Source organism: Anabas testudineus, chromosome 3 (assembly GCF_900324465.2).
Source record: "Anabas testudineus chromosome 3, fAnaTes1.2, whole genome shotgun sequence".
NCBI classification, from domain to species: domain Eukaryota; kingdom Metazoa; phylum Chordata; class Actinopteri; order Anabantiformes; family Anabantidae; genus Anabas; species Anabas testudineus.
This window is the reverse complement of record NC_046612.1, coordinates 6,635,544-6,662,564: the sequence shown is the minus strand read 5'-3', so window position 1 is coordinate 6,662,564 and position 27,021 is coordinate 6,635,544. Positions and strand designations below refer to the sequence as shown.

At 39.0% G+C, this 27,021-nt stretch overlaps 1 protein-coding gene across 2 annotated transcripts in view; it reads left to right on the top strand.

Moving 5' to 3' along the window:
• furina (furin (paired basic amino acid cleaving enzyme) a) overlaps positions 1-27,021 on the top strand; it is a 74,078-nt gene that overhangs the window by 26,376 nt on the left and 20,681 nt on the right. For both annotated transcript variants that reach the window (XM_026378400.1, XM_026378401.2), the window contains exons 3-7: positions 9,534-9,632; positions 15,578-15,673; positions 19,125-19,253; positions 19,491-19,567; positions 26,133-26,221. In XM_026378400.1, coding sequence (XP_026234185.1) covers positions 9,534-9,632; positions 15,578-15,673; positions 19,125-19,253; positions 19,491-19,567; positions 26,133-26,221 — 490 coding nt within the window. The remainder of the gene's footprint in view (positions 1-9,533; positions 9,633-15,577; positions 15,674-19,124; positions 19,254-19,490; positions 19,568-26,132; positions 26,222-27,021) is intronic.

The window sequence follows — 27,021 nt, the reverse complement described above, 5'->3', positions numbered from 1 at the left end:
ATACAGCCTGTAATTATATACTATTAAGACCTGTGCGTAACACACTTTGCCTGTTAGACTTTCTTTAAAGTTGGCTGAGATATTCTGGGAAATGATTCTTTGCTTACAGGATGTCCTTTGATTTCTTTCAACAGATAAATATCGAAAGTGCTTTCAGAAATGGTCCGTGGCTGTTTACTGGTACCATTTACAGTTGTGATGCGGTTCGTTTGTGGGAAATTTTGAGCGCGTCAAAAAAATGTAATCACTACCAGGTAGCTGAAAAAAGGGTGTGCCTGTAATGCATGTTTATGCAGCACTGCCTCTGTGAATGCTGCGTATAACAATACCCTCAATAAGGCGTAGTCGGTTATTAGGGAAGTAGCATTGTAGAAAAATCTATTCACTTGAAAACATTTTTGTGGTATTTTATTTTAACAGTTTTATGTGTGAGCAGTCACAGGATCAGTTTGGGCGACATCCATTTCTCGCCTATTGCTGCATGTTTACCGGTGAAATTGATGTTGAAACAGATTTGTGCAGGAGGAGAAGGGGTGGTGTGTGTGTGTGTGTGTGTGTGTGTGTGCATGTGTGTGTGTCTAGTGGCCCGTAAGGCAGCAGGTACCCAATATTGGCTCAGACTCACCATTAAGTCTGGGGAGGAAGCAGCAAGAGGACTTTGTCCAAATTAACAGCTTCACCATAATATTATGGAAGCAGGAAAACTCAGCTTGTAGTCTCCCCTCAAGCAAGATAATGGCAGCACAGATGAGTAATGACTAATGAGACCAGTCATTCAGCCATGCTCAACAATTTTTCTGTAATCAGAAAGGTGAGGTGTGCAGTGCATACATCAGTCTACATAAGTTATGTCTGTTTGTGCCACTGTAAAAGAAACATGCTCTACATCCCTATAGATAATCTCTTGCAGGAATCACACATTCTGTTGCTGCAAGTCTACAAAAAACATGATCTTTATTTATTTTTTGACTAAACCAAATATTTTACCATCATCTCCTGCCCTCGACACCATTTACAAGACACCACGTTGTCAAAACTGAACCTTGAGTGAGCTCCATGGAAACAACATTAACAAACAGACGTTCTCCTGCTCCTCCATCTGTGCGGTGGATCTTGTTTTGTGATATCTCTTTCTTCACCCCACTTCACCTACAGTGCAGAGAGGAGTGTTTTTTTGTTTATTTTTTTTGTTTTGAACACTGTAATGCGGGTAGTCTTGGTTATTGGCAGTAGAGTAGTAGAACGAGGTTATGGCTTCATTTTATTTGAATTATGTGCAGCAAGACACACAAATAATCAAAACAATGTTAATGTTAACAAGTTGAAATTTATTGTACGTGTGAACTTGACAGATGCATATAAATTAGCTTGTTGTTGTTTAACCCAGCAACATGTCAAGTGAAATACTACAACAAAAGCAGTAGTGAAGGGTTCTATTTATTGAAGTTACTTTTCATTACGTGAAGAAGTCTTTCATCTACCAAGAGAAGCGTTATGTGCTCTTCACATTTTTCTTACTGCTGCGGTGCACCTTGGGGAGATCTTCGTGACAGTCCATTAAACTGAAGTGCAGAGGGGCTGGATACCTGTGGTGGGTGCAGGGACTAAAGTAGCCAGTCCTCTGTGGAGGGAGACGACGTTGATGGAAATGCTTTAGATGGAGAGTTGTTAGGAAATTACAGGAGTGCAGCTTCCTCACATGGCCCCACTGGTCCTTCATTGGGGACATAAGAACCTGTTTGGTATTTCTGTCGAGCAGCAGTGCCCTATCAGTGCTCTGAGAGTAAAGAGGTGAGATAAAATTAGACGCCAGAGTTAAATCTTATTAGCTCCTGTCTCAGTGACAAGCACCTTTTTACACTGTCTTCATTTTGTCTCTCTGAAAGAGAGGGAAGGTGGTAAGACCGCAATAGGTTATTAATATATAACATTATATATGTAAGACTCTCACAGCTGCTCTTACTTTTAGCTTTTATCTAAAGCCCAAGACCTCTTTTTTTGCCAGTTTTAACATACTGTTAACTTTATTGAAATAAAAAGGAAACAAAACATTGGATACTGCTAATAAACTCACTGTCAAGGACGTAATCTAAACTGGCCTTAAAATCTCTTTCAACAAGTTTGAAACCTCTGAAATGAGCAGTATTTTAAAAAAATATAAAGCAAAACAGGTGACAAGACTAAAAGTTTGAGCCTAATCATTAAACTCTATCCTGAAATCTGTATCTGACTCACCTCTGTATTAATATCCGTGCTCATGCTTATTCATCAGTGCACATTAATTCTATCCAACCCAGGACTTTATGCAGCATGCTTTTATGTCTACTTACATAATGCCGTTTATTCCAGCACTCCTGGTCTTGGAGCCTTGGGGCTGAGAAGCAAACTACCACTGTTTAAAATGTGTTTGAGCTCATGGTAAATCTGAACATAAAGTGGCAAGAAAAGGTATGTCATAAAATGTGATCTGATCTGCATCTAAGTCAAGTGTATTAACAAATACAATGTACCTAGAGTAATAACACTGAAGAAATCTGATCTTTCATGTTTTATGTTTTTTCTCAATAATATTAATACTCTTGACTTGATGAAGATGAAGATCAGATCACATTTTATGACAAATCAATGCAGAAAACTGAAATTCCCAAAGGTTCACATACTTTTTGTTGCCACTGTATTTCCCATTATGCAGTCTTCACTTTTACATCTAAATGTGATGACCTTTAAAGAATCATGGCGTTGTTACTGCAAGTTAAAATTAGTGTTGCCTTCAGAAGAATTTTAGTTGTGTTTAAGCTAAATTTAAAAAGAATTATATACATTTTATCATGAACATCACAAAATTCTAAATAACCTGGTTGCCCACAAACATGCTGCAGAGCTTTACCATGTGTGCTGGATGTATGTACTGTTTATTTAGCATCTTTGGTCAAGTTATTGATAAGCAGTTACACAGTTTTTTCTTCCTGTTGTGAAGACAGACATTTTTCCTAAGCTATATGGTTTTGGGTTGTACTGTAATGTTTAATACAGATTCAGTGCACAGATTAGATTTGGTATTCCCACCTGGTGTCAAAAGCAATCTTACAGGTTGCTCTCCCAGTGACAGAACTGCCTCCCTCATGATTAAAAACAGCATACTCCCTGTCCCTCACCAATTTCTTCCGTCTCAGTTCTGTTGAGTCTCCTTTTCAGACCTGCGATGAATGTAGTTGAATTCCTCCACTAATGAGGATGAGTTCATAAAAGCATGAGAATTGATCACGTGTTTGGAAAGATTTTATCTCTCAACTGTTATTAATTGCTGTTTGTTTTAGTGTGAGTAGAGGTTCATCATATTCAAAGTTTAGTGTCACAGGCGGCACATTGGTGGAGTAGAGCTTCTTGATTTCACCCTCATTAATGATGGACTGTCCTTGAAACTCCATAAATTAGTGATTCAATTTCTGTTTTCAGCAGACTTGCACAAAAATCTCCTCTCCTCCTAACTTGATGTAAACACACACCACAGAGAACGTAGTCTCTGCTTAACTAGAGTTAAGGCTCTTTGTAGTCTGTGAAGGGCGAGATGTGTTGTAAGTTCTAATACTGTGTGGTGTACAGTAGGGGAAAGCTTATCTTTGTGAATATTGGAGTTAAATGAAGTTTTACTTTTATTTAAATTCTGCAAAACATTTAAATAGATGTGTTAAATAATGCATAAAAGTGTATATAATGAGTATCAAAACTTTTTAGTATTGCATGAGACTAGTCTGTGGTGTGAGCATCAGTTTCATCATTTTTGAACATAGATTAAATATATATATATATTTTTAAATCAATATGTTGAAATTCAGCTGGATGAAAAAAATTTGTTCAGTGCCAGAATTACATATTTATGATTAGGTTTCTAATTAAATGTGTTTTTTGTTTTTTATTAAGCAGAATATTTTTTCTTCAGTTTAACTGTTGAATTGTTTAATTTCTCAGCACTTTCAAGATCACTTAAGTTAGATTATCTGACATTTTCTGAATACAAGACTTTGCCAGTAAAGGATGTTTGATTTGATCAGTGGTTGTGTAGCGGCTCTGCAGCGACCTGGGAGGTGATTACAGAAAAATAAATTAGCTTGAATTATTAATGAAAATAAAATATAAAATGTTATAAGGAGAGTAATGAACGGTTCAGAACCACCAGCGTGGTCAGAATGAAATAAATAATGGAACAGAAAACAGTTGACTGGTTGACAAAAGATAATCCAGTGATTGGAGTGCTGTAGATGAATCATATCTTGATGGATTAATCATGAGGGCTGTTGTTTGTTCGGCATGAAAATCTTCATCAGCTGAATTCAGGAAGCTCTTACATGTCTACCAAACTGTGTGCAGTCTATTAGATTTTTCTTTTTTCTGTTTTTCATGAGGAAACATGATGAAAATGAAGCCCAGCAGATTAATTCTGCATCAAGTGCCTGTTAAAACTGAAAATTTATAAAGTCACCTGTCTCATTGGACCTCCACTAAAGTGCACATGATTGGCAAGGATTCCTCTCTTCGATTCAAACCTCACTTCACACAGTCAGTTCGGACTTGAGGAGTGTATTCATTCCTGTTACTGAGAGTATTCAGTAACAGGCCCCGAGGGTTGTGGCTGTGCTTTCCTTTTACCACATCAATAATTTTACTTTTGTCAAACATGAATCTGGAGTGATCGCGTGTCTACTTCTCAAATGTTTTGACTTTTCCATAATTGATTATGATAATCTGTACGACCTTTCTACAACTGGGCGTTTGGTGTTTGGTCTACAGCCTACGCAATTGTGGTATGTTTGCTGGCTTGTGTTTGTCTGACTTCACCCTCACGGCACCTTAAAGACCTCACTGTGAAGAGTTAGACCTGAGGACAGCTCTTATCCACCCATGAGCAAACAGCCCTGCAGCAGCTCTGCCATGGCATCATAAACTTTTTACATGCTTTTTTATACACTCCATGAGGTTGAGCTGTTGGTGTGCCCCTCAGATACTAATGCTGAGACTCAAGATGGAGAGAACGTGCTGTATGATCAGCTCATGTTTATTTTTTTGTGTTAGTTCTATGTTCTATATTTCAGTAATTAGAAATGAACATCTCCTTGTGTTTTATATTACTATTACATTATGATTTCAGTGGTTTGCCATAAATATAAGCAAGAAGAACTTGTGCTTTATTTGTATTTAGTACTTATCTCAGTCTTGGTGCAACATTGGAATTTACTGTGTACGTGTATAAGTTAATGAGTACTAAATATGTCCTGGGGTTTGCTAGCATTGCATCACATCACATCATGAACATTAAAGCTGTGCCAGTGTCACCACCAAGTAAACATTATGCTTCCCTGACACTGTGCAGGCAGTGTTTCACCAGCAATTAACAAGAACCATAATCAGTTTGACCAAATGTGACTAATGCACCAGTACTGCGAAGACCTGTCACGATCGCTCACCTCTCTACACTCTTTCCTTCATCTCAACACCACACTGCCTGTATTTTGAAATGGGCTCCCTCACTCCCTTGCTTATCTAAATACATGTCCTGCATTATTAATTGTGGTGTTTTCTGTGTTTTAAACGAGGGGTTGCATTTATTTCCCCTGATAGTTTCTGGTAACGCCTCTTAAACAGAGCTGAGGTTTGGATTGAGAAACCTGCTCACAAAGTGGAAGGAGACCTCTAGAAGCGAAAACCGAAGCCATGACAATGGCTGCACCTTCAGCTATGAGTCATTAGGTTCTTGTAATGGAAGGGGCTTTCATCTTCAAGCGTTTAAATCTTCAAAACAGACGAAATACAAGAAGGGGAAATTAAGTATGAAAAATGGTTCGTTATTAATGTAACGGTGGAGAAGCAGCAGCTAAGCAGACAAAAACTGACAGATGCAAGCAGAAGAGGGAGCAGAGGTGGAAGGGTTTTGCTTCGTGATAAAGGTCCTCAGGTTTTGCAGCTCTACATTCTTGACCTGATGGGGGAGTTTTATTTCACCGGGAAACCACGGTTTTGCAGACATTGTGGCTGGATGACTGATAGCAAAGTTGCAGAAGTGGGAGAGCTAATCATCTGCTGACAGCAGAGCACTGGGCACAAAGTAATCAGATGTAAGCAGAAGAGGTTTTTTTCTGTGCTCGTCAACACGGTGGAATAAGAGTTGCACAATGTTAAATCTAAAATTGTCAAATAAAGGACAAAATGATGAACAGTGTATTAAATAGTCCATGAAATGATGGTGCAAACGCTTAAAAAGATACCTTTAGAAAATACCTTTCTTAGAAGATAAAATCCGGCTTTTGTGCTCCGTAATCCTTGGTGAAAAGACTGAGCTAGGTTTAATGCTAAAGAACAGAAAGAGATGCAGGAGGAGCAGAGGATGAACACTGCTCACTCTACTCGTGACGTCACCCTTCTGACCTTCTGTCGATATTAAACTCTCAGTTGTCCTTTCTGCATAAATATCCCATTATTCACCGTTTTATTAATCCAATTATTTTCGTCAACACCATTAATACTAATGTGACTTCTTCAGAACAAACGATGAACATGATATTTTATTTACACAGTGAATGAATCTGTGCAGCAGTTTGTTTGGAACAGACTCCATGTTGATAAAGTGGATCGAGTTTGTCTTATAGGGTTTAATAAACTAAATGGTTTATTCCTGCATGCTTTAGATGCATTTCGAGACATTTTCTGTATACTACCTACATTTGTGTATCTCTCTGCTGAGTAAATGCTAACAAAACAGTTGATTGATCTTCTGTTCTAACAAAGCATATACATAACATGATGCCAAATAAATAATGAGTGAGGAGAAACGGTAAGCAATGAAAGCGAGGGGGGGCAATGAGAAGAGAACATGTAATGACTAATTGAAGCTTGGCAGAAAGGAAGAGCAGCTGTGCAAGCCCATTTTCAGGTGTGTGGGGGAAGCTGGGTCTGCTCTGCCCTGCTTTAAAAGAAACTGCTGGTTATGTCCAGCTGCCACTGTGGCGGCCTGTGCTTCTGTCCTGCCCATTCTCTGCACTGAATAATTGGACACAAGCCTCATTATATAAACAAGTTGCTGAACTATTTTAGGAGGGTGTATGGCTTGTGCCTTCCTAAGTCTAATTTACTCAATTTATCTCAACTCCCTGATGCACAAGTGAAATGTGGTAATGCCCCACATCCTGATGCCCCTGAATCAAAAGAAGTTAAATGTCAAAACAGAAAGGAAATATGTCATGATTTATGTGTCTGTAGTTCAAGTGCAATAACGGCCTCATCTTCCAGTGGAATTTTCTAAATCCACAGGCTTTGTTCTTGACATTAACAGCTCTGTATGGAAAACGGTTTCATATCATTTTATTGCAGCCCTCAAACCTCTTTCCCAATTTGTCTCCAGACATTGTTTGGCTCTTTGTAAAACGTAATTGTGTCAACAGTCACAGGAGATGAGACACCAGACCTTTTGATAAGTGCTTTCCCACAAGGTAAATTTGGCAGGCGGAGAGGGAGCAAACATGCAAACAAACCAGCAGACAGTAATTTTCCACTGTCTGTTACCGTGCATTTTAATGAGGTTGATGGATTAATGCCTCACTTTAGTAATAGGCCACTCGGAGAGCACCAGTTAAGCCTGTTCTGCTTTATCAGTGCCCAGCTTATCACATCAGTAATGGTAACTCTCGAGTCCCGATCCGTCTGTTTCCACATGATTTTAGCATCTAAATGGCTTTTTTCCAGTGGAAAGCAGCTAAACTTCACAGAGGCACTGTAGATGTTGAGATTAAATGGTTGAAAACATAAGCTCCTAAGTGTTGTTGCTGATTGCCAAATGATGATTGAGCTGCAGGGTAGACATTTAGCAGGGCTAGAATGGGCTTCATTTCGTTGAGTGAGAGGTCTGTGTGTGTGTTTGCATACATTTGAAACAGTTGACCTGTTTTTAAAGTGGGGAGAACCTTTGTCCAGGTATTTTTTATTTATTTTTGTCTGGGAATAAATCCTTTTTACTAATGTTTTCTCAAGTAATGAAATGAGTAGTTTGCTTTGTTTTACAAAATCTGCAATTGGCAGAAGGAGAGAGAGATTAAGTCATTTTTAGTATCACAGTCTATTTATGTTGGGGTTGTTTGACCTGTTCGGGTCTGTATCTTCTACAGTAAATTTTAGAATGTTATTTAGAGTTTAAAAGTAAAACGTTGTATGCCTCAAGTCAACAAAATAGGCCCAGAAATGCACAATGCATCATCATTAGCTTAACAAAGTGATAGTTTATCTTTGCATTGGTTGGTTGAATGGATGGCTTGACCATCAGTGCTTTGTTTTTGAATACACAGTGTGTTTTTATTGGTGTTGGTGTGATTTTAAACTTACTTAATGGAGGCTGCCACCCGCCGCCCATGTCTTTGATCAGCGTCCCGCCTCCTAGTCTTATCTGGCCCAACACAATGCACCTTCTACCTGCTCTTATAAGAGACACCGTTGGCTCAGCTAATGTCAGTGCTCTATCCTCTTTTTTTTATCCTGCATTTTCCCTTTGGACATGTTTTACACATTGTCTCTCTCTCACACACACACACAGCTGTGGTTGTGGTTCCACCTCTGAGTTGAATGTCACAGTAAAGTGTGTCTTCCCTCTTGGTTGTTGCCTCCCTATTGTCCACTAGCTTTGTGTGCAGGGGCCTTTTGTGTCAGCCTGGCTCGAATCGGTCTGTTTACTGTGATTAAATGGGAGCAGAGGAGGTTGGTCGACTGATCCCAGCCTCTTTTGGAGTGAATGAATGTTACAGTTCACACTGCAGCACCTTAGCTCTACATCAACCTTTACAACACAATGCATTCTTGCCTGGTGGAAAAGATGTGTTGATATTTTTACACCATGTCTTCAAATGTTTGTGCTGCTCATAATAATGTTTAACTCTGCACATCTCAACTCTGTGTGCAGTGGTAATTCCCAGACTTAACTAAGAGTCTGAATTAAGTTTGATTCAACTGAAACTGCATTTCCCAATTTTCTCTTTAGTGAAATCATTAATTAACAATTCAGAGCATATGGAGCTGTTAACACCTCTTGAGTACCTTCATAGGTGTTTGATGAGCTGGCGGCTACACTCAGTATTTAACTCTGAATTCCTGTGGATTGGCATATTTCTATTGTTATTATTCTATTATTATCTATTACTGTGTCTTTGTGTCTGTGATCAGTTAATCTCTATATTTCAGTTAAATAATGAATCTGCACAATAATGAACATTTATTGGAGAAAAGCATTTTAAATGTTAAAGCAAGCAACTGTTTCACTGTGTAACTAGTGTGAAAGTGTTTATATACTGCACCTGATTCAGGTGGGCTGAATTTTAAAAGTGTTTTAAAAAAATTTTTCTAGCAGCTGCTGAGTATCCATGAATACACTATTTTAATGAGATGGTTATTTTTAACATTTCATTGAAGCTATTATCACATGTAGAGGTATTATCAGATTACACAGAGAGAGGAATTTAAATGACCTGAGAGCTGATATTATCTTTTTGTCTTTTTAGGTATTTGGTGATTATTATCACTTCCGGCATCGTACAGTGGTGAAGAGATCGCTGTCAGATCACAGGGGGACACATGTTCGACTACAAAAGGATCCCAAGGTAAGAAGGATGAGGGGGGCTGTGAATAATGGCCGTGTGTTCATGGATGTAGATGATGTTTTATTGATGATTCAGAGAAAGGGGTGGGAAGAAAGTGTGTGATGCGTGAGGATCTAACTGAACAAGCAGTAATTATTTTACCATATTTTGTCTTGTCTTTTGGAGAAACTACAACAATTTAGAACATACTGAACATAGAAATAAATACTGGAGAGGGTGTGTGAGTAGTGTGTGATATTTCTATATGTTGATACAATATTCTTGCTACTAAAATGCAGACAAGCTGTGATTTTACAATAATTGGTCATTCAGTCACTACAGCTTGTTATTGTGTGCAGCACAGTTGAGAAGCAGATGAGAAACAAAGGAGTGTACGTAAGCCAACACCCACAGTGCGAGGAATCAAACTCCCAGGCCTCATTTGTCTCTTTCGTGTCTCAGACGAGCCACAACATTCTCACCTGCTGTTTTTCCTTTAGCTGAGCGCTTGAAGGTGAGCCGGTCCTTCCCTGTGGACGCTCCCCAGATACACACACTCTGAAACTCGTTCCTCCTCCTCAACTGATCTAAATTGAAAATTTAACATTTACCGTATTGTCTGGCTGTTTTGCAAGAGAGTTAGAGGTTAGTTTATAAATGAGTCTGCCTCCTATTCTTTTGGGAAGGACAAAGGAAAGAGTGTGAAATTAACATTTATGGCTATGGGAATACGAAGAGGTGTAGAAGTGAAAAAAGAGGTTCAAACACATTTTAAAGAATATTTTTATCAAATTCATCACAAAAGCATTGAACCTTTTAAAAGTACATTTATAAAAAATTGATTCAATGCTAAAAATAGTCATTTAGCAATAACTGTTTCAATATCATAGCTTTACTTCACTGGTCTCCTATAATATTTTGTGTAATGTGTAAAATCCATTAAAAGTCATAGTCTGTTGTTATGTGAAAAGAGTTTGGACTGAATTCAAACAGCCTCTTCTCATCCTTAGGAAATCCCAAGAGTAAATGCAAGTTTCAGTTTATAGCAGAACTTCAGAGCAGCTGTGAATCTGATAAATGTTGCTGAAATAAAGACAAAACTGTGGCTGGGTCTTGCTGTCAGTGTGAAAATTATTAATTGGAACTGCTGGCTGCTATTTATTTGTTTGTCTTCCTCCATTGTTGACTAGGTGACAGTGCTGTCAGCATGAGGAGTGTGTTTAAATTGGCATATTTTTAGACAACTGGTTTACTCAAAGCACAGTCTGAACCTGGAGTGAGTCTGGATTTATATGGTTAATACAATAATACATTAATCTGATGACTCTTCTTTTATTTTAGTAATCTGCAGAATGTCTGTATATAAATCTGTACAAATGGAACTGTAGACCACCATGCACATCACGGTGCTGCTTTAAAAAAAAAAAAAGGTGAAACCTGCGTTAAGGGATCGCTGGCCATGCTGCCGTGCCGTGTGGCTGCACAGCACAGAACCACACAGGGAATAGAACAGCTTCTCCTGGGGTTGTTTGCGTCCATGTTAGAAATGGTCCACCTCCCTCCCTGGGATTTCCTTAAACACTCCGGCTCCATTTCCTGTTGTTGAATTCCTTTTTTCCCCACAGCACCTCAGAAAAAGTGGAGCGTTACATTCCCAGGTCCCCCTCTCTGTTCAGGAAGGGTCAGCTCCTCTTGTCAGAATACAGATCTTGTTTTAGTTATTCATTTGTTTATTTAATCAAGGGAGTTGTGCAAATTGTGCAATTACTTAGAATATTCAGTAAATCCCCTCAGTTTTTAAACTCCTGTGTAGACATCAATACTTTTACACTGTGCTGTACTTAACAGCCCGATTAAACCTTTTTTTAAATCAGCAGTTGACTGTAAATCTGATTCTTATTTGCATCAGCTCCTAAACTTATAAATATGTCTGAAAAGAGGACGTCTGAATCCTAGAGAGACTTTCTTTGCAGCTTTGAAACAGGTTGAGATGAAGCTTAAACAAAAGGGTCCAGTAAAGTGTCTTTGAAGAGCGTCTAATTACTGACAAAAGCACCTGGACGTCTGCCAGATCTCAGACTAACACAGCCCTGTTAATAGGGTGTACAGAAGATTTAAAGCTAAAGGTCTATCTGCTACCTCCATGCCTTCCACTGTTTTTATTGTCTTTTTGCTTTGTTTGTTTCTGTTTGCAGTTTGCCCCTGTGTATTTCTTTGGTTTGTTAAAATGTAAAGTAATACGATGCACACAGCAGAACAATGAGGAGTTCCAGAAACATTGACTTCAACCACTCCACTATCATTTGTTTGACTGTGGTCGAAGCTTCTATTGTTAGTTTCAATACAATCACAAGAGTAGTAGCAGCTGTAATGTAAAATGAGCTGTAGCATAAATATAACTGGCAAAGCCACTGATCTGTACTATAATTGGTATTCTGCTCCTTTATGGCAGTGGTGTTGTACTTCCATTTGGCCTCAGAGGGTTTCAATACTATTATATAATGAACAAGGACAGAGCAATGGGGGGGCAAAATGAGCAGGGTAGGGAATTCTTTTATTGGACAGATAAGGCACTCCACCTAAACATGAACGAAGCAGTCTGTCTGTGAACATTAGTTCTGCGTTCGATTGCTCTGCATGTGTGCGACAGACACAGTTTTTCATTTTCAAAGGCCGGTTATAATGAAAATGCTTTTTGTCAACTTCTGTGGCTCTGTGTCCTGTCACAGACTATTAATAACTTTCAGAAGCTTCTTAACATTAAAACTGCAAAATAGAAATGTTTGTTGTTACTCTTCAGCCAAAAGTAAAAACTCAGTTCAGTATAAATTATGAGTTTGGCAGTAAAAGATGTCCTTATTTGGTTTCTTGTTTATATTGAATATACAGATGGAAAGCATTTTGTTCAGTTCAGTTTAGTTCAGTTCTGTTATCAAAGAACCATAGTTCATTTGACAGGATAAACAGGAGAGAGTTTTAAAAATGTTTGACAAATAGTACAGGAAGCCCAGTGCACTTTCTGGATAATTTCAGTGAATTTGTGTGTGGAGTAAGTTTCTCCCCGTGACTTGGAAATACTGAACATGTGACTGCTGGTATCCTGGTTTCATGGAGCTACTTTTCCTCAGGGTCCACTTAATGTGTGTCCACTAATCTGTGCAAATGATTCAGTCTTCTCCAATACATTAATTGATGGAAATTCATGCCTTTGCTGTGCTTTGATGGACGTTTCCAAGAACTATGCATGACACTAAGATGACTGGCTGCCGAAATGAGCTGGAAATAACTGGTGTCTGTGTGGTGTCAGCAGCTGAAAGGAGCAGAAAACGTAGCTTCTGTACTGACACTAATCTGCATGTTTGCAGATTAGAGTTATGATTGAGAGCTATGATTGAGCAGTCATATTATTACCCTGTACTTTGAATAGGGTGTTAAAGCCCCTAGGTCTGTGTTTCAGTTGTAATGAGGCTGCTGTAACTGTTTTTATCACCAAATAATAATTTTTTTATCGCGTTACCATGACAATAATTCCCCTTGAGGGACAAATCAAGCGTTCAAGATTTAATTGTAAGCATATAATATAGTCATTAAATACACAAGTTTTACATGTTGGTTTAATTTTTCTGTAAGTTGTTGAATATTTCTAGTGTGCGGTGAAGCTGTCATGTTCTCAGGAACAGCCTGCGCAAGATTTTGTTCTTGCACATGAAGGCTCCATGTGTAGCATGCTAAAATACCAAGGGCATTAAAAATTACACCGTGCTCTGCATGAGAGTTTAAGGAGACGATTTGATGCAGTACAAGCAACATGGTGCAGTAAAAAGTCTCCTGCCTTGTACGAACTTCCTGTGTTGCCCCAGATAACAAATATTGCGCAAACATGGCATCTTTTTTTTTTTTTTTTCTTTTCTTAAAGAATCCTGTCATGTTTGAACCTCATCAGCTTGGAAATGTTCCACAAACCGAGGCCTACTCTACGTATGTGTGAAAACAAGATTGAATGTGTGATAGAAAAGCAGACAAGAAAGGCAAAGAGGGGAAATCACAGATACCACAGTATGACGCAAGAGAAAATACTGTAGTTTATTCCTATTTAAGTGAAAAAGGGCTATTGTAATGAAGTTGAATGCTGTCTCTGCAAACAAGTGATTCTTTGTCAGTCTGACTATGGGGATTTATTCTAGTCAATACAACTATTTTCTTTAAAATGATAAAGCAAAATTCAATAACTGTCTCTCTAAACTGTCTTGTCAGTTTCTTACCCCGTTTCAAACTAATTACACGTAGTAATAATGTCATCTAATGCTGGGCTTGTGAATCTCATACAACATTTTGATTTTAAGTTGAGACTTATTGCACGTGATAGTTAAAAGTCTATAGAAATGGTTATGATCGCAGATATTCTGTACATCAAATTGGAAATCCCACTTCATTACTGTTTCTGCCTATTTACACATGTGATGGTAAGATGACGCACCACTTTAATTGATCTCTTTATTGTTTTCTGCTGAACACTTTACCAGAATAAAATGCTGAGGCAGTAACACACAAGCACATTTGTTCTGAGTGCAGTAGATAAGATTTCTTTTCTTCTTCCAAAAGTAAAAATCCACAGGCTGACAGCACCAGCACAAAGAAAAAGTTTATTTTGCCAGTTTGCACTATTTTAGATATACTCCTAATTTATATTCCAAGCATATAAGGAAACTGTCAGATTCACAGTGGTGTGAAAGTGTTTGGCAGTCTTTTGTTCTCCTCTTTGTGATGATCTTTTGAAATAGCTTAATAATTATTTTTTCTCACCCAAACACAGAACACACATGAATACTGACAGCCAGCTGAATAATGATGTAGTGGTAGCAGCTTTTAGCAGAAATGTTTTCATGACATATCCACGTGTATTTGTTTATTTTTCTTTTCTTTACTTAATATCCCAAGGTCAGTGAGGAAACGCCATCACCCAGTGTTATTTGTACTGTAAAATGCCACAGCTTCACCTCCCAGGGCTGACCTAATCTTCCCACTTACAATCAGATGAGCCCTGATGGAAATGTCTCCTTCACTTACACTGATTGAGCTTCTCTCTAAACATGCACAAACGTCTCCACTTGTTGAAGTGAAGTTATTCCATTAAATTGTTATATAGTGTTGAAATGGCATCACTTCAGTGTTGCAGATAATGCGACCTTCATTGCTTCTTTCCTCTTTTACTCTTGTGTCTCCAGTGATCTGCAGAGGTGGAGAGAGAGGTGCGCAGTGATTTGGTTGTCCTTCACATCAGGTGCTCTGTCCTTGCAGCAGGCAGTTCTCTGTCTTCCTTCTGACGTGTTTTTTTTTTTATTTTTTTTTTTTACTGTTCCTGTCTGCCCAAGCGTTTTGCTGTACGACAGGCAGTGTTCTGCAGAGGGAGAAAGATGCAGGCCTTTTTTCGCTGTATGCATTCTGCTTCTGTAAACAGTTTCTGCAGAATCTTGCACATTATGACAGCCTGCTGCAGACTGGTTACTGCTGTGTTGTTAGACTTGTACTGAACGTGTGTGTGTGTGCGTGTGCGTGCGTTTGTTTCCATTGTTAGTACGCATGCATGTTTAGGTGTACCCCTAAGCGTAATAAACCCTGTTGCATCCCATTTTACACCAATACAGAAATTTTAATTAGTCTTGGGCTGCTCTGGAATTCATCAGCGAGTCTCATTAGTGAGGAGTCCACGATACCTCTGTGCCTCTAATCTCACTGTGTCTGCTGTCACCCCGCTGAGAATTGGGATCTCTATTAATTCATTTGACATTTTGACCCTTGTGGCCAGCACATAATCATTTCTTGTGCTGCTTTTTTTTTTATGACGTGAGCAGCACTTTCTGGCTGGAGTTTTTTTCTTTACTAAGCACCTTTAGCTTTTTGTGTTGTAGGTGTTTGTGCATATATTTCTAATTCCTTTTGTATGTTTGTGCCCTTTTTTTCTTTAGGTGACTTGGGCAGAGCAACAGGTGTCAAAACGGAGAAAAAAGAGGGATGTCTTCACAGAACCGTTAGATCCCAAGTTCAAAGATCAATGGTATCTGGTGAGTAGAAGAGTAACCTCATTGAACAAAAGAGTATTTGTGTATGTTGAGAGTAATTTGTTTGTCTGTGGGATGGAATTTAGCTCTGCAGCACACTGCTTGAGCTTTTTATCCGCCCAAAGTCAATACAGGTAATTAAATTTGAGGCTGTGATTTTTCCTTGGAGTCAAAAGACAAGCCTGTATGAATCCAATATACTGTGTTTTTGTGAGATGCTGTTGGTTGACTTGTTTGCAGAACAAAAAACACAAGTCTGAGTGACTTCACCTGAAGGATTTAACTTTAACAATAGCATATACACACAGTGCACCTTTGAATTCTGGATTGCATAATTTTAGAAATTGATGGTTTACTTTAAACCGTAGACAGCGCTGCAACAAAGAGCAAGCAGAAAGAGAGAGACAGAGGTGATTCATCTTGTAGCGCTCTAGTTTTCAGTTGATTGATTTTCACATTTGACTTGAAGAATGTCACTGGTACAGTGGCCTGTTAAAAGCAGCAGTAACAACCCCTGAGATTTTCTGTTCAGTGCCACTCTTCCTTCAATTACTGTGAGGATGCTCCAGGCAGAAGAAGATTCATGGTGATGCAAAAGACTTGCATCACCAGTTGTTCAAAATGTCTGTGCTTTAACAGACTCAGTTCCCTGGTGTGTTGGAGTAGTTGGTGGCACCTTGACAGTAGATGAAAGCTCACTGACTGGTTGTATCTGTGTTACTAGGGAGAACAGATTCTGCCAAATGCTGACAACTGTTAATAGGTTAACTCATAGTAAAACTAGTCTGTGATGTATGTTTATTTTAATTCTTAATTCTCAATGAAACAATGCTTGAATATAAAAAAGTAGCTGCCCATCATAACTCCACAGAGCATAATGTGATGGGTTTTAAGCATCGAAATTCTAAAAACATATGACAATAAGCTGTTGGCAGATTATAAAATAGGCCATCTTAAAAGCCAAGTTAGATTATTGCAACAGTCCTACAATAAATCCAGCTTCATAAAAGTTATAGTGTTTAGTTTTTGTTAAAACTCCTTTAGAGGGATTTCTGTTTGGCAAAGGTACATTTGGGGATGTTTTGCAAAACACTGTATCCATCCTCTTGGTCGATTTTTCTGTTAGGGGGTTAAGAGCCAGTTCCAGCTGTTAATGGGGAGAGGTGAGGTACACTATGGACAAGGCTCAGTGAGAAAAAGAGACAGGCAGCACTTTACACTCACACCTATGGGCAATTTAGAGTCACCAATTAACCTAACACAGGGGTGACAAACCCTGCTCCTTCAGGGCCACTGTTCCTGCACTTACAGCCACAGATTGGCTGAACACACCTGATCCAGGTTATAGGCAGTGTGTGTGTGTGGAGTGGCTCTCGAGGACCACAGTTGGCCACCACTGACCTAACGCATGTCTTGCATTGTCGAAGGCAAATTATTTGGCTCAGGGAGAACATGCAAACTCCACACAGAAAGGCACCAGACCAGTATCTGCAAACCCAGGTCCTTCTAGCTACAGTGCTAACCACTGCACCACCACGCTGTCTGCATTGTAATTCAGCATCACCACAAACTACATCTTCCAAATTAATCATACAATCGAATAAATGCTATGAAAACACTTTCAGTGAACTAAACTGTATCACCTTTATATGGAGAGGAGTTATTGTTGTACTAGATTATGATTATTATTATTATATGATTAGTGTGTGGTCTTTGATGTCTTTGTGAGGTCCTGTATGAGTAGAAAACACAAAATAAAGACTGATTTCTATTTTTAACTGTGTAGGCACCCCATGACGTTGTAAAAGGTTGTTCAACTCCACAGGACATGAGAAGTGAAACCGATTCTCAGCTCTCTCCTGTTAAAGGAGTCAACTGAGTTTTGAGCAGAAAGTAAATGTCAACACAGGCACAAATAAGATGAGAAACATATTCGTTTTTAACCCACAAACATGGCAGCATTTGATCTTTTTTGTCTGTCAGCTTAGCATTAATCTAGAGTTATTGGGTTATACAGTAACAGTGGTGCTGGATAAAAAGTCAGAGATCACCACAGTCATCTGGATTCATTCTGTCGGTACCGTGAATGTCAAACCACCCCACATATCTTGAGATATTTCATTTGGACTCATTCAGCAGTGGCTTACTAACATCACTGTTAATAGAGCTTTAAAACAAGGCTCCAGGAACTGTTTCTAACTTAACTTAACTATTTTCTGGAAAATTGTGGAGAGAAAACGGGTGAAATATGCACATCAGTGCTAAATATGCCTGGTTTACCTTTGTCTTCCTTCGTGGTGGTGGTTTCTATCCTACTTTTACTAGCCTCTAATTTGCCTTACCCTGCTGAGTTACTGAAAAAGCACCATCTCCTCACATTACTGAAATGCATTTGGTGTTTTTTAAATAATGAGTAATTGTGGTAATACAGGTTTTAAGGTGTAAAAACATAGTTTAGGTTGTCAGGTTGTGGGAATGTGCTGCTCGTGTCTCGAGGTAATGAATAAGCCCATGCCTCATTAAAACTGAACCTGGCTGTCCAGAGGAGGGTGTGGGTGGGTCACTTGGCAGGGTGTCCTTGATGGGTAGATGCTAATGGTCAGCATCTGCTGTTACAATGAATATTTAGAGTTTCTCAGATATTTATCTAAATCATTAGACATATTTTTCTTCCCACTAATGAATTAAAGGCAAGCCTTGAAGTGGAGATCTCAAACTGTACATACGCTCACATGCTCATGATTTCAGCATGCCGAAGGAACGCTGACATTAAGGAAGAGGAAAAAAAGAACTCACTCAATGAGCAATATTCAAAATTAAAAGCTTGTATAGCCTTATTCCAATTTATTATTCACTCAGTGTGTCAGCCACAAAAGCCCTTTTTCATTCTGAACCACTACTGCTGATGTTCAGCTTTAATTGATTTTCTTCTTTTTGGTTTAAATGTCAATGACGTTACAAGGTTGAGGAACACGCCTCATCTTGTCTGATAGACCACACTGATAAAGGTCCAGAATCTAAGAGGAAATGGTGGTGGATTGATCAGACACATAATGTTTAGCTGACATACACTAATTTAAGAGGTTCAAACTAGTTGAATGTCAAAAGCTTATCAAGATGCATATAAAATGATGTCTGTGAGCAATCATCCAATTCATCTGTGCTTTGCTTGGGATTGGTAGTAAATGCAGTTAGTGCAACACACGACTTTACTTTGCAAAACTCCATTTACTTTACTGAGAAACTATTAAGTGACTGAAACTCAATAAACTGCACCCTTTTCCTAGATGCTTTAGTCAAAACCTCAGTCTTCATCTAAATGTCTCAAGTGATTGCCTTTTTTTTTTTAATCGTAAGCCTTCCCAGATTTAGTTAAAAGCACATTCTTGTCAGGACTCAGGTGTCTGTCAGATAATTAGATTCCATCTAAGTTATTTGCTTTCTCCATCCTCAGTACAACAGCAACCACCGTGACTTGAATGCCAGAGCTGCTTGGCAGAAGGGCTACACAGGTAAAGGGGTTGTGGTGTCCATCCTGGATGATGGAATAGAGAGGAACCATCCTGACCTGATGCAGAACTATGTGAGTAAATCTCCTAAAATATCTTATACACTATGTTCTACATGGAGACGCCATGCTGATGCAGCTGCATAGAGAATGAAAACCAGATGGATTTAAGTATTTCTGTGTGTACCAGCTGTGAGACTTTCATTTTTGCAGATTAAAAAAAAAAAAAAAGTACCAAACTTATTTTACACTACAAGCTCATAAAATGAGGGTTCAGCCACTTACTTTAACACTGTATCTGTCTCTTTAAAGGACCCAATTGCCAGCTACGATGTGAACGATGGCGACTCAGATCCTCAGCCCAGATACACGCAGGTTAATGACAACAGGTAGAAATCTGCACAGATAACAATTCAATTTGCAGTCTTCTCTTTGTCCTCTTTGGCCTGTCCTGGAAACACCCACTTGTGTTTCTCTAAATGCCAGCTGCGTGGGAGACATGTCAGGGTGAAATTGCACTCGTTCATTAATGTGCCCCCCTCACTGTCTGGTAGCTGGCAGTTGACATGCCAACTGGCTGATGGCTATTTCCTATCCACTGTTGACTCCAAGGGCTCCAGTTACGGTAACAAATCCAATTAAAGGCTATAGCCCATGGGATTTATTTTGTCCAAGAGATTTTAATTTTCTGCCAGTTAATGCCTTCTACTTTCCAAAGATGTGGAGTTACTTCCCAATATGAATCCTGCCTCTCACCCAGAGTTTGTGGATTTGTTTTGGCCTCTTAAATCATGCAGGTTTCACCATCTATAGCTTGAGTAAGCACAGTAAATCTACACTAGGATTAAGATGTGTGAAGAAAGCACCTTTGTTGCTGTGGCCTCTGCTGATGGCATTGGGAGCTGTTTACCACCCCAATGATGTCTTGCAGAGAATTGATTGAATTATGTTCATCAGCATTAATGAAACAGAGAAAATCTTCTGGCTGTGGAGGGTCTCTGCTCATCTCCCTTCATTCCAACTGCCTGCCTTTCTTCTGAGTTTAATTTCTGATTTGCTGTAATCTTCTCTTTGTGGGCCACTGGCCTGGCTTTTTTTTTTTTTTTTTTTTTTTTTTTTTATCCCTGGCTGATCATGATTACTGGTAATGGGCAGAGACGATTATAGGAAGGCACAGATGGAAATCAAATGTCAGTGCCAACTGAAACGAGAGCAAGCACCATGAACATGGAGGTCAGAGTACTACAGTCAGAGCTGTGGCCCAAACATACAGTATAATGCTAATACTGTATCAACAACATAAGGCTCTGTTGAACATATGGGACATTGAGGCTGATTATAGAAGGTGTCTCACTGCATGCATACTAAAAATATGAGTTTTAGTTTTGTCTGTGGCAGAACCACACAGTTAACAGCACATGTTTTGATAGAAATGGAAACAGTGCAAACAATATGCTGCCACTCTTTTATTCAGCTCAGTTGAGTGTTTTTAAGATTCTGTGCCAGTGCCTGAAACAGTTTTCAACACCACCATCAACAAGCCCCTAAATGATGGAATTTCTTGTGGAAGAATGTGGGAGAACATCCCTCCGGTGCAACTCCACAGATGCGCAATCTATGCCAAGGCACGCTTAAGCTCTTCTGGCGGCTCATAATGGCCCAGAGCCCAGTTAAGACACTTACTATTGATGTTTCCTTCATTTTGGCTGTAGCACTTTCCAACCCTCGCTCACCTCAGCCTTTATCTTTTGCCACCCAGCTCTTTGCGTCTCCCTTATGGCAGGACCAATTGAGAGCACACATGTGTGTGTGTGTGTGTGTCTTTAAGTCTTTTCCTTACTTTACAGTAGCTTAGCGTAGTTGCTAGTGTAAACAGTCTTTGGGGGGGGCATGAAGACTTCTGCAAGACTGTAAGTGCCTGTGCCTTGCAGAAAGCCCAACTCTGTTCACCTCCATAAAGCTGTCTTTATTTCCCAACATACGGGCAGCAGTGAAGATGGCTGAGTAGCAATATGACCATTCAACCTCATGTTTATCTAACACAGCATGTGAACTAGATGTTTTTTCTTTGCAGAGTTTCCCCTGACTCGTATCAGACCAGTTTCCAAATATGCATTTCTGGATTAATCCTGGCCCAACTCTTGCAGAAATACTCCTCTCATTGACCCCTGATTTAGTGCAGGGGGTAGCTAACAAAATGTGAACCATGGCTCTATTCAGCATATGCAATACACATGCTGAATTCTTCATGATAATGATAATTTGCAGTGAAAATAAACAGACAAGATAAACCTCCTAAGAATACAATGGACAGGGCAGAATGACGTCAAACATAAATTTAGAAATATTCAATGCACAGTGAGTGGGAGTTCCTCTTTAACAGTACCGCTAATGGTAGGCCTTACATTAATCTCCCTCTAGACATTTACCTCATATTCCTGTCTTTACCGAGCTCCATAAACATCACCAGACCTTTTGTCCTATAGGCCAGCTCATTAGTAAACTGGCAGGACCATTAACAGACTTAAGAACAAGCAGAGCAGAACAGTTGTTCAGATTTACCTTTGAGGTTCAGTGCAGCCCAGAGACTAATGAACGTCAAACTCCACTATCCACGGCCCCAGAAGCCTCAATGATCGTTTTTTTAAAGTAATTAAGCTAATGCAAGATAGAAAACCAACTGAATGAAAGATGTTGTGTGCCAGGTTCTGAATGCGCATACAGAATTTCACAATGAATCATTTCAATGCCAGACCTTATGCTCAGAAATGGAGCTCTCAATGGAGATTATGTACAACTTCAATGCCTTGCTGAAATGCACTGCATATAAATGCTAATGAAATGTTTAATTGGATTTTAAATAAGATACCAGAAACCCTAATAACTTAATACTTGTACAGTGTTTCTTGTTTTTTGTGTGTTTTTTTTTTTTTTTTTGTTAAGATAGTCGTTTGTACATATGACAGACTATAGGACCTGTAAATGTAGAACTTGTCAGGTGCAGCTAAAGAAACTTACATTTTCAGTTGCATTCATAAAGAAATTGTTTTGTTGTTTTTTTTTCTTAATGCACAAATGGCATTCATTAGCACAGGTCTGAGTGAATACCCTACACCCACACAACCAGTTTGGGAACTGTATGACCGTGGTATGTTCCTTTAGCAATTTCCCAGAGAGAGGCAGTTTATGTTTTACACAGAGACAACAATCGTTCATACAGTGGTTGTGCCAGCTGTGGGTATGAATACTGATTATGTTGTTGGCCTCGGGCCTGAAGCCAACTGTAACTAGAGTTAGTTTCCATGCCTGGAATCTGCCGTGTGGCCTGTAATCGGAATGAGACTTAGCTGAAATTGCTTTGTTCCCCATAATCTCCGGTTTTAACCATTACATCCATTTTTTTTACATTTATTTTTCTAAGAAGGGTCTTCAAGATTGTGCTGAGAAATGTTAATGAAGAAAGAGTTTGAAATAAAAAGCACATGTTGCTCATGCTGCTGTCATGTGTTGAGATGAAAGCTGATGCTGATAACATCGCGTACTGTTCAGTGTAGCCTTAACATCGTCAGTTTGCATAATGTTGAGTGTGTGGGAGGCAAACACACTAATTGATTGTTGCTTCATTGAGATTTGTTTTGTTCTGCTAGAAGCTCATCTTAAATTCGCCTCATATATTTATCTTCATCAACATTATGATGCACCACATAGTTGAGCTTGTATTTTTACAGGGATATTTTATTTTATAATTTCCTTAACATTAAGATTAGTATATATCTCTTTAACCTGTATGTCTGAAAGGGGAAAAACAAGCCAACAAAACAAAAACCGCTTTAGTTAGTTTTAATTTAAGAGAAGCACAGGGTGATGGTATGGGATCACAGCAAACTTAACTCTTAATCTGTTAAATGCTAAAACATCTCTTGCTGTGATATCTGCACTCTCTAATATGTAGTATTAAAGTCTGATTGAAATGGTTCAGATTTTGGTCTACAGATTTATTCATAATATAGTTTATTAAGAAGAGGGAGCAGTTAAGAGCTAAGACTTCTCTGTTGTAGCCGATGTGAGAGTTTGTCAGGAAATGTTTCAGGCAGACACTATAGCTCTGATAATTAATCTGTGTGACTTGTTAACAACTGATTGAACAAAGCCATACTTGTAGTGACAGATAGCTCTTTGTTCCGGCAGACAGTGTCTGGAAGAGGTTTCACTGGAGCACTTCATGTGATGATCTTCTGTGCTGTGCTGTCATGTTTTTAGCCTCTTTCCTAAACCCCAGGCTTGTAACTCATGTCCAGGTTTGGTCTCATGTGATGTCAGTCTTATTCAGGACATCGGCTCTGTAGAAATGTGTGCAAACAGACAAAATGAGGACATTCAGTTACGCTTTCATTGTCAAATGACTGGTCCCCTCAGGCATCTCATCATGACTGATCATCTTGTTGACAGAAGAACTCACAGGGGCAAGGTTTCTAATTAGATCTGCAATAATTCTGCATGTGGGGATTTGGGTCATAAACTATTCAAATCTTTACCGTGGGTGCCATTTGTAATATTATAAATTAACAGTAATCACGTTAATGAAGCATTAGAATGGCACAGGGGTGTGAATGATGTTTTAAGAAGGTCAGAGCAGATTCAGATGTGGTTTTAGTGCCGTTTTATTATTGTTGATATACTTGAATGATAATTTATTCTGTTTTTGCACCTTTTGTGTGAAAGTGTTGAACTTGAAGTTGTCTTGAAGCTTATTAGGCTCATTGGCTGCTGGCATTGGTAGAGGTTAACAAAACTGAAGTTTTCATAGGTAGAATTAAAAGGATTATAAATCATTGAGTTAATTGGCATACAAATATTTTAATAGTTTATTTCATTGTTAAGCAAAAACAACAAAAATGTTGAAATCTGTATGTCTCTTTATTTACCCTCCGTATTATATTACATTTTATTTTACTTACAAGGATTAGTAATAATTAGTATAGTTGGTATGATTGACAGTAATCAAGATATTCTGTTTAGTACCTAAATATAGGCTACATTATGCATTGTTACTCCATCTTTCTACATAACGTGTATCTATATTAACATTACATTTAGCGCTGTCGTTATAATCTATACTCAAACCACAATGCTAATGTTTTTCCACCTAAACTATAAAGATCTTATCTTATGTCAAAAATAACCTAAACCTAACCTGTTTGACATAAATTGCCATTTTCTGTCCTCAACATTGTTTATTCAGATAAATGTTGTTCTCACAACCTGCAAATTGATCGCTGGATGAAAATGCCTGTTGTATTAGAGACTCCTGTGAGTCATTTTGAATAAATAGCAGTGAGCAAGTTGCTTTCACGGGCAGAATTCATGAAAGTGATTGACCCACAGATGCACTCTTCTTCACATAGTTATTGACCCGAATAGTGAGCAGGAACAGTAAAATCAATTGTATCACTCTGAAAAACCTGATTATGCAAGTAGTTCTTGCATAATCAGGATCAGAAACAGAGGCCTTCACCTCTGTGACATGAATCAGTTCAACACGTAAGTGACTGTAATGAATGTGTCAAAGAACGATTTGGGAAAAGGCTCAGTTGAGGACTGGAGTTGTAGGTCTGTGCATGCCTGGAATCCCACTGCAGACACCTGGGCTGCTTCTTATCAGCTGCATCACAAACACAGATGCTGCAGAACATTAGACTCAAAAGTCAACAGACTAACACTTCCAGGAATGTAGAAATATGGTTTGGTGGAAAATTGTCCAGATAAGGTTCATGCGTGTCTGTGTTTCCTGCAGTCCTCACCAATAGAGCATGCTGAAGCTGGTTCTTAGTCCATCCATCTGACGTCCTTTGACTCATTAGAGACAGAGCCAATTTTAACCTCCACCCTCTCAGCTCATCACCATGTTTAAAGACATCTCAAGGGACCAGCAGATGAATTACAATACTCTGACCTTCTCTCATTATACCCATGTCTTTGATGAAAGCAGAAGTCTTCAGGATTATTAGAATTAGTAAAATGAAAATGGGTTAAGGCTGTGATCTCTGACTTCTCTATTGTGAACCGTTTAAACACACCTAATGTAACATAATGGTGGAATTAAGACTTTCCTTAATGCTCATTAATACCATGATAATAGCACTTTTGGCAGCGTACCCTCAAATATAATGACTTTATCTGGAAAACAGTCATTTTCTGTCATATGGTAGAGGAGGGTAACTGGTTTTTGTGTGGACATTTTCAGCCTTAGTGAGAGCCTTAGTGGAAGCTTGTTGTTTCCAGATGTGACACAGTACTCTCCAGAATCCAGCATTCCTGTCTTGGAATGACTGCAAATCAGTAGGGATTGCACCATGCTTTGAAGGGCATTAAGAGTCCGTATCCATCTGGCAATGCAGCGGAATACACCTGACTGGAATGTGATGATCAACCTCTCTTTAGTGTCTTCTTGGATCTCTACATAGCAGTGCCTGGAGCTAAAGCTTACTACAGAGGCTCAGGTTTAATGAAAGACCCATTGTGAAAATGGCAAATCTAATTCACAATTTCCTCCCATGTGTAATGGTAGTGTGTCATCTTATTTCCCTTTTTTTCCCTAGACTTTATTCAGGCCCCATAGGCACTCAAGTATTACTAATGCTACAAGGCCATAGATAATGTACGGTGGTCTCTGCTCATTGACTGAATGTTTTCTTTTGCACAAATAGGGTTTAAGATTTGTTGAAAGGAGCCAAAGCCAAGAACCTGTCTCCACTAGTTTGTTTTGTCACAGACTACATTTCGACCACAGTACTGGGAGATTTGGAAATGGGCTTTTACAAGCAGCCATTGTCAGAGACACGGCCTGTGGGCGTATATACAGTAAAATGCTGTGTCATTAGGTGAATGGCTTTTATGAGGATAAATTGTTTCCTTAAACCTGCCTCTCACTTTCTCGTTCTTCCTCCTCTGCAGGCATGGAACACGATGTGCAGGAGAAGTGGCAGCAGTAGCCAACAACGGGATCTGTGGTGTCGGTGTGGCCTACAATGCCAAGATTGGAGGTAGAGTCAAATAAAATAAATAAAATGGATGATTGATTTAACCTTAATAGGACAGTGCTTTATTTAATCTCAGTCTTCGTTTTTGATTGCTAGAACAGCTGAAATACTTCTTTTACTCGTTCTACAGCCCCAGTTATTTTCAGTCCATTTCCTAGGCACAGCATGACACTGAATCCTCCTGAACATCATGACAGTTGTGCTGTGGATTGTCATTACACTGTAATGCTATTGGTTTTGCATGAAGTAACAGTATTGGAAAAGCACAGTGATCTGCTGTTTCTGAAATGGTACAGTGCTTTACATCATATAGAATCTATTTTAACTTGATGTCAAACAATTGTTTTCATCTTGCAAATTAAATTCAACAAATAGCTGCAATAATTCACTTATAATATTCTGCTCCCTCGTGTGTCTCCTGTAAATTTGTGAACACATAACAAGCAAACCAGAACAACCAACATCCACAAAACACATCTCTGACCCCATGTCAACCAGAAACTCGACATTACAAGCGTCAGAAGTACAGGAATTCCTGCAAAGTTATTGTGCTGATTGCATTAGAGGGTACAGATGCACCTAATGAGCTGCTAGCTCAATGTGTTTAGAGACATATGGTCGTGGCTGAGTGAGAGAAAGAGGTGGAGGAGTATATATAGTTTTTGTAAGGCCGAATGCCGACACAGATTTTTATTATTTGAAGCATGTCACAGAGGGTCTGAAGTCAAATCGTCAGAATCCACATTTGAAAGAGTTTGTTGCCACCCTCCTGTGATGTTGGCCCCTGCTGCTCTTGAGTGATG